This window comes from Melopsittacus undulatus, chromosome 6, assembly GCF_012275295.1.
Source record: "Melopsittacus undulatus isolate bMelUnd1 chromosome 6, bMelUnd1.mat.Z, whole genome shotgun sequence".
Classification (NCBI taxonomy): domain Eukaryota; kingdom Metazoa; phylum Chordata; class Aves; order Psittaciformes; family Psittaculidae; genus Melopsittacus; species Melopsittacus undulatus.
Window position 1 is genome coordinate 21435082 of NC_047532.1, and position 12320 is coordinate 21447401.

At 37.4% G+C, this 12320-nt stretch overlaps 1 protein-coding gene across 1 annotated transcript in view; it reads right to left on the bottom strand.

Moving 5' to 3' along the window:
- PIGK (phosphatidylinositol glycan anchor biosynthesis class K) overlaps positions 1 to 12320 on the bottom strand; it is a 68333-nt gene that overhangs the window by 20420 nt on the left and 35593 nt on the right. Inside the window, exon 10 of the mRNA XM_005151051.3 lies at positions 1242 to 1317. Coding sequence (XP_005151108.2) covers positions 1242 to 1317 — 76 coding nt within the window. The remainder of the gene's footprint in view (positions 1 to 1241; positions 1318 to 12320) is intronic.

The window sequence follows — 12320 nt, forward strand, 5'->3', positions numbered from 1 at the left end:
CAGCTCTGTCTGAAACTACAGCTTTATTGAACGTGGTCTATCTGCCTTATTGCTACCATGACCAACACCAAGTCACAGTTTTCAGGTTGGAAGTTTTCATTATCTCAAGGCAGTGAGAATGGACTTTTTGCCTCCCATGATGAACTTTCATTATCTTCCCCAACTTACAAGTCAATTTTTCAGAGTACACCTGATTACCTGAAAGATATCACACTGTCAAAGTACCATTAAGAAAATGGTCATCTGACCTTTTTTTTTTTTTGCTGTTGCTGGCTTTTTGGGGTTTTGTTGGGGTTTTTCTGACTGCAACAGAGTACACCTTTTTGTTTCCTTTAAAGCATCACCTAGAGAAGAGTTGCTAAATCTCAACACACTTGTTCTAAAGCGTATTGCAAATTTCACGTATGTCATTTGGCCATGAGTGTTTCTACAAAATAGGCAGAGTCCACTGTGGCTTATAGCAAAAAATGAGAAGACCTGTGAATGCAGACTGGGCTTCTAACCTACCAGCAAGGTGAATTGAGAATCACACCTTGAACTTTGAGAAAAAGGCAAGAACAGAGCATAGAATCTTCCGTACAGAAAAGACTTCCTTCTCCTCCTTGCCATAAACTGAGACAAAAAGATAAGCTATAATAAAAACTGTAGCCTTCTATTCGGTCTCAGCTCAGATGTCCACAGCACCCCTCATTTGTTTACCTAAGGATCTTTAAGGTCCTTTCCAGCCCTAACTATTCTATGTTTTTAAATAAAGTTAGAATAATGTTTTAAAACAGTTAGAAGGCACAATCTAGACAAAATCACAGTCTCCAGGCTTTTATTTTTTTATTTTTGCAAAACAAAACCAAAAAACCCTGTAGAAAGCAGAAAGGATAACACTGCTACAGTCATGACAATTATTCCACAATAACAACTCTATACTTTGGTGCTTTTTCAGGAATAGGAATATGATTTAGGTCAAGATGCAAATTCAGAGAAATTAATGGATTTTTTTTCCTATCAGTAGACAGCAATTTTAACAGCAACCTCTGAAGTGTTAACTGTGTCATACAGCAAACATCTTTTCATTGCCATGTTCAGAATAAGACTTTTACAATCTAACAGTTGTCAGCTGAGCAACAGTATGTTGTTTTTACATACTTACAGCATGAGGACATTGATTCTGTGTGACCTAGAAAAGCAGCTTAAGTATTACAGATGTTGTTTATTCTCAAAAAAAAATTGAAAAGAGAAAGACATACCTGGTGTATTATCTGAGCTACAGGAAGCTGTTCAGCATATTTTAATGGTTCTGTTGCCAACTCATCCTTTGGAAGCCTGGGCAGAAATGGAAGTTAACGTTGAAGTTAGTACACTACTTAGCAAGTTAAATTACTGAAATTTAAGAGTTTCAGGTACATTACTGTTAAAAATATAATACCTGGGATAATATTTTGCTTAAGATAAAGTGTATTTTAAGATCTTAATTTCTTACAAAGTTAAGTGAAAGAAAAAATTTTTAGTAAATAGAAATGTGTGTAACTGTGGAGTTTTTCCTGACTGACGCACATTAACCACAGATTTACCAGCAGAAACCTAAGAAAACTTATACATTTAGTTTTAGGTGAACAAAGTGCTGGTGAAAACTGGATTGAAACCCCACACTTAAACACCTTAAGTATTTACAGAGCAGATTCAGCACTGTTAACAATACAAAGCTCCTTCACTCAATCATGCCAACATAATTCAAATATGACCAACTCAAAAAGTAAGAGGCATTCTTCACCATTTCCCATGTTTGCTGCAAGTACACATCAGCATTCAGCTGTAACAGAAGTTCAACATCACAAACATCTGTGAATTTGCCAGCACAGTAGTATGTACTACCGGTTTCAAAAAAGCCAAAGAACCAGCGTGAACAAGAAGAGTAGAATACTTCACAAAGAAAAAGCATCATATCCCTTTAAACTCCGAATAAACTGTAGTTGCAACTAAAAATTCAGAATCCATAAGCAGTCTCTTAGAAGAATATTTAAATGATATTAAATTAATATGAAAGCATGTTTTAAACCCTTCAAGCATACTGCTTTCATCTACTGAAACTGCACAGCATGTGCTACATTTTCTAAGTATCATTTGAGGTTTTCATCAGCCATTCCTCAATGTTTCAGAAGAGTTCTGAATATAGGAATTTAAGTAATATGACAGGACATGAAGGACAGAAAAAAGATTCCTATGAAAACAAGGCCTTTCTCTAAAGCTGAAGAATTTCTTTCAGACAAAAACTGTGGCCAAGACATTATTTCCCAGGTTCAAATTACTACCTCATACCCATTCTAGTCTAAAAATAATACACATTTGCTGGGTTAATTCACCTGCAGGTTAGCTGCCAGGTATGAGACAGAAACTACAGGCTTAGTCAACACTGGGAGTCAACAGGCTGTGGTAAAAGAAAGGACAATAAATGCACATCTCTTCCATTTGTGAATTTCTGTCATGGTTTGCAATGCTGTTAAGCTCCAAATAAAAGCCTAAATACCCAGAAATTTGCAATGAACAGAGTATGAAAGTCTTACTGTATAAGAAATTTAAAAGAGGAGAAAGAAAGAAATACGGCAATAATTCAAAGATCATAGTGACAGCCCGTCTAGAACCACTTAATGTGCTTAAGAAAAATTAAGAAAGCAAGATCTGAACTACTGAAGCTGGTTTAGTGAAAGGAATTTTGGACTATTATAGCAATGATGAATTTGTACTTCCAGCATGAAATACACTGCTGAAGCCAGGACACCAACACAACTGTCAGAACTTAGCACGAGCTCAGCAACCACTGCAGTGTGCATAAGGAACCTTTCCACTTATTTCCTTTCTACTTTCTGCCATTTGCGGAGTACTGACTAGCAAATATACCACAGTCAGTGTGAATTTGAGATGACTTCTGTTCTACTGAGAACCTGACAGCTGACACAAGAACTTGATTTATGGATATCAGCTACATAAACCCGTTTCTTAGCCATAGTTGTACATATATAACCACTGTACATAGAACAACATATTCATGAATTATCTTCAACACTTATCTCTTACAGTCTTTACAGACCGGAAAGACTGGAAAACCTGCAAATCTGTAAAGATTGCAAATTTGGAAAAAAGAAACCAGTATCTCAAATCCCAAAATTAAATACTTGAAGCTTCAAGTAACAGCTAAAATTACTGTAAACTGAATGTTAGCAGGGAGAAAAAAAAAAAAAAAAAAGCTTGTCTGTTCTATCAAGGACTTTGTACATTTGGCAGTGTTTTCTGTCTAGACAGAGTCAGCATTCCCTTGCATATTCAAACACCCTCCTTGCCAAATGCAGGAAAAAAGACCTTTCTTCAAATGTCAAAGGATTAAAAAAAGTAGAGAAAATTACCAAGATAATTTTGAGCCTTAGGAAGCCTTACTAGAAAAATAGAGGGGAAAATAATATAAACATGTGTTTTTAAGTAATTAGATTTAAATTGAAATTAGGCTGATAGGAGCCTTTCAGCATCAAGAAAGACTTTTTTATTTTTCTGATTTACTTTCTGAAAAAACAAGTCAATTGAACTACACTATATTTTATATATACATTGTAAGATATAGATTACACAGGTGCACATTATAATATATACACATACACGTGTCTACATATATATACCCCCACAATAACATACATAAACACATGCACACAGGTAGTTTGGAAAAGTTCTCATCTATTCTCTCAAAATCTTTGTTTAAACGCCATGAAGTTCTTGTATATGTACTCAGTGACATACCAGCTGTCAAGTATACAAAACAGTTTTGATTCTTCTCCCCTGCAGATAAGCCTCCTCAAGCGGATGAGCATATATCTCAGCCTTCTATATGAAACTGCGTAAATTAAAGCATGGGAGCTCAAAGCTCTTGACAAAAAAAAAAAGCTTACCAAATTTTACCCAACTATATTCTCTGCCTGAAGCAAGTCATTACCTTGAGCTAGCAGCTTTGATAAAGCAGTGTATCAATAATCTTTCCAATTTTCCTATCAAATGATGATACCTGTAACACAAATTGAGAGGTCCCTTCCAGTCCTCAGTTTTCAAGTACTTATTATAGTCCATTTGGAAAATGCTTTGAAGTGCTTCAAAACGTCCAGCATGCTAAGTTCTATCTGTGTAACCACGTCAGTTAGTCATAGCATTCTCAGTACTCATTTTAGCAGATACAAGCAGTATAAACTCCTCTGAAGAGAATTATTATTATTAGGCTCCATAGATCCCATTTTCCTTTCTCAGAGCAAGCCCGTTTACTGGCCTAAATATTTGTGTAACAGGTATAAGGCAACTTCTTCTACATGTCTTTTTGCTTCTTTTATTTTGCCCATAAAACCTGTTGTACAGTCATTCCTTCTAATAAAGGTGAAAACTGGACAACACAACAAGAAATTGCTATCCTATAAGCAGCACAGAGTAAAACACTGCATATGAAAAGAAGCGACATCAATCCTGAAAGCTCTAAGCCACGAGTAAAGTCAAGATTTGTCCATTCCAAGGAAAGGCCAGAAACAGCTTCTGGAGCCTTAAATGCCCTGCAAGTGGGCACAGAGGTTATATTTTGAATAGTCTTTTCAATAAGAACAGAGACAGCTTACTGTCAGCAACACGACATAGCTCACAACTACATGGCTGAATTCTCTGCCCCAAAGCGAGGGCTGCATCCAAAACTGGGTACTCACAGCATATGTTATGCCCACATCCTATGCACAAACACTGTCCAGGAAAGCGCTGGCTGGCATGAGCCAAAATAGTGTCAGGGACCATGATAACAATTAAACATCATTTAATCAGTTTGACTATCTAATTTACAAGCACAGAAGCAGCCTCATATTCTGTCTAGATTGGTTAGCTTGGTCAGTTTTGCAAGTGGATCAAAGAAAAGCCACAAAGGCTTTTGTCCACCAAGGACAAAGAAACTTGCCAAAAAAACAATACTTAATTTTACATGAGCCCTAAGCTCGTACCCCACTAACAGTGGGCCTCCATGAATGGCAGGATTACCTGCAAAAGGCAATCCTCTTCTAGAAAGCATAAGGGACACTGAAGGCCATGACAAGAGAGGAGGAAAAGGTCAACACAGAAGAGGATGTTCTACTTCCTCCTCTCTTGCAGGGTGGAGTAAGAGGTCAGGAGAATGATCATCTCCATTACAATCATCCTGACCTTGCCTCTTCCCTTCATACAAGAACGTAAGTATATTGGTTACTACTCTCCTCCCACAGATCATCTCCAGATGCCTGGGGTGTATTCTGTTCTGCTCAAATCCAGCTGTGTACAGAAAAAAAGCCCACAAATACAAAACAAACAAAAAAATCTCAGTTAATTAAATTTGTGCTCAAATCACCTGAGCAATTTGAGATTATAATTTCACAAAATTAGCTGGCCTCACTGTTTAGTTCTTTGATATTTGACACTTGAACCTTTATAAAATTAAGGGCTAATTTGTTGTAATACACATTTCTTCATATGTTTAATTCCTTTCAAAACAATTCTAGTACAAAAACAAAAGTCATTTTTCATGAATTAGTTTCCCAGTCCTTTCTATCTCAATTGAGCATGACAGCAGAGTGCTGTCAACAGTGCCAAAGCAAGCTAACACAGCAGAGTATCAGCATATACAGCATCATGCCTGACAGCTGGTAACACAAAGCATAAGGAGATCCTGATTTTCAGGGAGAAGACTAGAAAGAAATATAAAATCAGAAGAAAAGTGGGAAGCACTAAGAGATAGCAGAAGAGGAGGAGGATCTTGAAAATTCAATTTAAAAGTTATTTTTATACTGCCACTGTGACTGCTCTTAGATGAAGGAAAGTAAGCATGAAGCAAACTGCAGAAAGTGAATCTAAATCCAGTAAAATGTGTCAAGACATTTAGTGAAAAAATCTTATTTGTTATTTATATTTGCATGCTTGCTCTTATGGGAAAAATCCTGAGCACGTCAACGTGTGCTAAAGTAAAATAAATCCCTAGCATCAAGAGGTGGCATATTTTGCCACAAGTGCTAAAGCAGCCTACGGTCTGCTACACAGAATAGCTGCAGTGGCTTTAGGGCAGAGATATATTTTACCTCATGCAAGTATTACAAAAATACAGGAAAAAAGAGCAACATGTGATCACTAACTGGTTTTCTCAAGGCAGAAATGGGCTGTTAAGATACTTTGAGAGAGAAAAGTCTAGGTGGGCAAGCCATAAAACCTGGCTCTCTGGATAAATACACAAATTTACTAATTATACAAGGCAACAGGACTAAGGCCAGTATTTCTTCCTTCCTATACAATCTCTACATTTGATGGTTTGGACAGTTCACACATTCTTTCATGCATATGACCCATGCACAGGTAACACTGCACCTCTTTGAAGCTGTTGTTCCTTCATGATAAGTCCTAATCACCTCTCTTGGAAACTACATGTAATCACTGAAATCAAAGTCAAGAGTGTGGATAGGGTAAAGAAGTGGATATGAGAGACAAAAATGCATTACGGAAAAAGATGTTTGAGGATTACCTTCTTTATTTGCTGTAGATGTGCACAACTCTTACTGCTCCTAAAGCACAGCCTGGTTTGTTTAACACATCACATCTGAATAGTATGAGTGAAACAGTGAAATGGATTGTCTCACCTCTAGAAGTGGCTTAAAAGCAGAAGCACTGCAATGGATTGGACAGTCAGTATGTGACCAAAGGATGCAAGTAACACTGCACTGGCCTAAATCAGACACTCCAGACAGAAAAATTTAAATTATTAACCAACATCTGTATATAGTGTTGATAGCTTTATTGACTATAAATACAAGAACACACACGCATCTGGCAATAAAAACAAAACAAAATACCAGAGCTTTATACACCACATCACAAAAAGTTATTAGGTTTCCTATTAAAGAGCGGCTGAAATGAGCTATGTCGGGTTTGAGTGAATAGTTTTTAAAATTGGCCATTGAAAAATTTATCTACCATATCCATACTATAGAAGATTAAGAAATAGACCTTGGATTAATGCCAGGTACTTCATCTATCTGCTAAATCCTGACTTTACACATGTACACATATTAAAGAATAGGGTATGTTTAAACAACATACATGGAAAATGACAGTGCTTGAAAATGAGATCATGGTTAACTTTGCTCTTCCCCAGAAAGTGTGCTAATCAATCATTTTTTATTATCTTTTTAAGGGAATGCAAGATTTGCTTAGAAGCTTGTTTACCACATGGATTCTCACAAAGCGGAGATATGAACACTCAAGAGCATAATCATTCTGGGAAATTCCTCACAACATCTCCTTCATGGCATCACTTTCTTCAGTTAAGGGGTCAAACCAAGACTTTTGGTTACTTAAGAAAGCATTCAGTGTACGCTTTGTTACTGCAGCCTTTGTTCGTGTAACTGTGGGTGTTCTCTAAAAACCTGATATACCTAATAATGCAACCAACTTTATTCACTATCATAGTACTGAGTTTTGGTAGGCTGGACAGCTGGCAGCTTACCTTGGGAGACCTTGGAGGACACTAACAGAATGCTAATGTGCATTTTTTGCAGTTCACTGCTGTGGAGTCTGAAAGTCATGACTTTGAATAGGTAAAAGATTACTCAAAGACAAGGAGAAGAGAAGCTATGTCTACAGTGCAAATATGCATGTATTTCACATGTACAGCCAAGCACGCTAAGATTCTCTGGTCTGCCAATGCTGTGACCTCCACTTCATGATGGTTGCAGAACCTAATGCAGCAAGCAGTGCACGGTGAAAGATAGCTTGAAAACTGCACAAAAATGAACAACATAATAAGGAGGTAAAGTAAAAAATATAAATTTAAGGAAAAAATAAAAACTAAATCAATGTTAGACACAATCAGATTTATGATTATCTGAAAAAGCAAGCTACTGACTTAGACTGAAAAGAAAAAATATTTTATTCCTGTCTGCTGGCCTTTACAGAGAGATACTGCTGCAGAATAAAGCAGAAAAGTATCTTATGATTTAGAAAATACCTTCTGTAATCTGTTCACTTCTTTTCAAACAAGTGTGAAAGATTTTGAACCAAATGAGTTGTACAGACTTATTCCTGGAGTTTAGAAAAAAACATACCTTCAGTCTCTTAATGCACAGTGACTTCTGCTGGACCTGATCACAAACAGGCCTGCTGGTGTTCTCAGAATCTGCCAGACACATCGAGTTATAATCTGTTGTTCATAAACTGGATAAAACTAGAGGGTAACAAATGTTTCCTCTGCCTTTCTGTGATCCACATGTAATTTCTTATCTAAAAAATTTTGTGTGATTAACCTTTGTCAAGCCACATATTTTTAACCATCCCAAGATCCTAAAAAGAGGTGATAGAAATTTTAACACAAGGTGACCAATATTGTGTCTTTGCTCTTCTCTAGCAACAACTTTTGTCAAAATATGTGTAGTTGCTGAAGGGACTCTCTGTTCTTCCTGCTTCTATTTTTATACTGAGGCAAGACACAGGAAAGGAATTAAAAAGAACACTAGCTTAAGTAAGCAGAACTGACTTTGTTACTACTGGAAAACACACGACCTGTAGAGCTTTATTTTGTTATCTCAAATATTCCACATTTTAGGTAAATTAGAAAATCTCTTTTGAATTAATTTAAACTTCAACATGATGATGCTGCTGAAGCACAAAATACTAATCAAAAAACGAAGATAAAAAGACTAGCTAACACTCCTCTATCACTGAAAATCAGAATTTAAGTTCACAGCTAAAGGTAGGTACTCATTGCTCAATGTTAATTTATTCCCGTAGGCTTGGGGGAAAAAAAAAAAACAAAAAACCAAAAATAAGTGTCTCCATCAAAATTCCCAAACTCAGGGCATGTTCAGCATGGGACAAGGCCAGCAGCACCAGAGAAGCCTCTACTAATGGTCCAAACCAGTCAGAAAAAACATTGCCACTTAGACTGAACTAGCAAATGTTCAATCTAGTTTGAAGTGGCTATGTGCTCTATCTAGTAACTGCAGCTGCAAATTTCCTCCTTGGACCCTATTCTTCCTAATTGCATGGGAAATGTTTAAAAGAGTGGTTAAAAACCCCACAGGTTATTATCGCTTTATGACTAGTAGCTTGGAAACCTGTGATTGCGTTTCACAGAAAGACCAAACCCTCCCCTGCCATCACATCACACATGCAGTTTAAACAGTACTACCAGTACCTGTTAGAATTATATTTTTAGATGGATAAAGCAAGCTTGTTCATTTTTCATAACTGAAAGCTTATCAGCAGTGCCTAATCTTTATGCAGACCAATTCAACACCACCTGCCAGTGCACAAAAAGCCAGAGAAAACAGCAGGAAGATGTTTTTAAAACAAAGATTTAACATGGAAATGTGCCAGGATAGCACCTTTATTCAGTGGCCACACACAGTCTTTACAGCAAAGCTCATTGTTTGTTTAATACCACCGTTCCTTCCTGCATATGTTCAAATTAAACAATGTACTTGCATTTGTTTATATTGTTACACTTTTCAACAAGCACCTTCCAAAAACCCTGGAATACACACATTTTAAGTTCCAATATTTCTACACCTACTCGATATACTTCTATTTTTTCAGTTCATGAGTCACGTAATGTACCATCCAGCTATAATTTCTCATGAGACTGTATAGTTCAGTGTAAGAATCTCTCTAAGTAGCAGTGACAACGCCTGTTCTCTACCCAACACTGTCTTCAGACCTTCTATCTTATCTCCCCATTTCAAGCTTCCTACTTCACTCTTTTGCCCCTTACTCCGATTAATCAATGTAGCTAACTACACAGAATTAAAGAAGTGCTGTTTCTAAAAGGCCTTCAGAGATCATGCAGTTCAACCTCCCAACACTAGATCAGGTCAGCAATGGCTTTGTCTAGCTGACTCCTCAAAACCTCCAAAATCTCCCTGCACAACATGCTTTAATGCTACTTCACCTTCTTTGCAAAACCACTTTTAATGTACAACCTGAACCTCCCAAGCCACAACCTATAGCCAATGCCCTTGTCACCAAAAGAAAAGTTTACTTTAAACATCTCCATGACAAACAGTTGCAGCCTACATTTCCTCTCTTTTCAAGGCTAACCAAGCCCAGATCTCTCAACCACCACTCATAGGTTGTGTGCCTAGGCTCTGACCATCTTAGAAACCCCCTTCTCCTATCTCAGCATCTTTCTTGAAGGGGAAGGCCAAAGCCAGGCTCTGTATTTCAGGTGGGGCTTCACCAGCATCAAAGAGAAAAAATAGCAATATTGCTCAATCTGCTAATCATATTCCTCCTCATGTAGCTAAGGAGGCAGCTTGTCTTATTGATGATGATAGCACTCTGCTAGTTCATATTCAACCTGGTGTCCACCACCGCCTCCAGATCCTCTACAGCAAGGATGCTAATCAGCCTGTCAGCTTCCAGCCCCTGCTGAAATGAAGTATTGAGAAAACACACTAACTGAACCTCTTTCTGCAAGTTTATAAAAGACCATATATTGGTATCAATAATAGACCCAGCTTTTCTGGAAAGAAACATGCTATACCCTCAGCACTCAGAAAATTAATCATAAAAATTACAGTTCTGGGCTTTTGCAAAATGGTTTACTGTGCACTCAAGTCTCCCCTGAACACTTGATGTTGCATTTTATCTTTTTGAATACAACATGATCAGTAGCACATTTCCATAAATCTGACAACTAAGATACACCAAGAACTGCAAAACACTACACCACAAAACTTAACCAACTGCTTTCCCTTCTTTCACCAGTACTGTTCCTCTCTGTAGCCAAGCGTAAGAGTCTTAAGACAGACCACAGCAGACAGAAGGGGTAGCATTCCAGTCAGCTAGCAGTAAATGCTTTACATCTCCTGTCAGTTCATGCATCTAGGTAACATTATATTACTAAGCGTGTTAGGAGGACATTTCTTCACAGAAAGCTGCACAAAATGTATGCGGCTCTTGAGGTTTTTATCAGTCTTATCCTCTGGACCATGATTTTCTGTTATTTATAGATGACTTGTGCACTTTCTTGTCTGTATTCTGGTTTTGTTTGTTCTTGTTAATGGCAGATGAAACCTCAAGTTCAAACAAAAACACTTAGCCAGATTATATTCTCTGAGGCCAAGGTACTGCAGTTTACCGAGTTTGCTGATGTTGAACAATGAAACTCTTTAATGTTTGACCCTGTAAAACAATCATCCTTTTTCTTCATATCGGTATTTTATAGTCTGCCTTTTTGTCCTCACTTATTTTATAGTATTAGGACCAGAAAGGACTCATCTCCTGTCCACCACACACCACTGCATGCCCTGTTGTTAAATTCAGGGACTTTACAAACATCACAGCCTTTAAGCCTGTGTGATTTTAGTGATCAGCTCCCAGGAAAAAAAAGCACTGGCAGCAAGTCATACTTTGCCTTGGTCAAGTATACGGCATACCACTTGCCAAGCTTTCAACAGGCATACAATCGGGAATTCTCCTGCCTATCCATGCAAGCCACTAGGTCTGAGGTCTGTGGGACAGAGAGAGGCATGCTATCTCCTTCCACCTAATTCTATGCCACCTAATTCTTTAATATCTACCAGCTATACCTGTACAAAACATATATGGATTTGCAAGTTATTCCTGGTTCCTAAAACAAAAAGTTGGCTGGACAAGCCAGATTTCTAATATTCCAAGGTGATTTCGCATCCAAATACTTGACACAAAATCTGGCATCTCAGACACTTGCCAAGTACAGATTTACGATTATTTCACTCCATTCTTGCTGGGAAGGGACAGATGCAGTAGCTTAGAGCATGCCACTAGCTATCGGCTCCCTTTCTCTCTGCAATCTCCAAGGGACAAAGCTAAAGCAGGAACAGAAGCAACTTTGAGGGCTATGGGCATGTCCCTCTCCATCTTTCCTTCTCGGTTACCTAAAATTCTCTGAAGTGTTTTATTTGTCTTACTGCAAGGGTAAAGAGGTAAAACCATTTAACATGGAAAAGGTTTTTCATAGAAGTTTCAGGTTATTTCCTTATCTATGTTGATACAAATTCTACACCGTCTTAATTATCAACATGGTAAATGCTAAGCAATGTTTAAGCAATCAAGGATCTTTTTCATAATGTAATAAACCAAAAGCTACCTCTATGAAATGTGAAGTTCCTGAAAAATTAAGTTCATTTTTTAAGAACACCTGTATGTGTTGGACCTTGCCCACAGTAAAAATCATGTATGAATTAGTAGAATTATTCTGCTAACAAAGATGCCTAACAAAGACTACTATTACATATTTTTGAAAACAGGACTTCAATTTTTAAAAT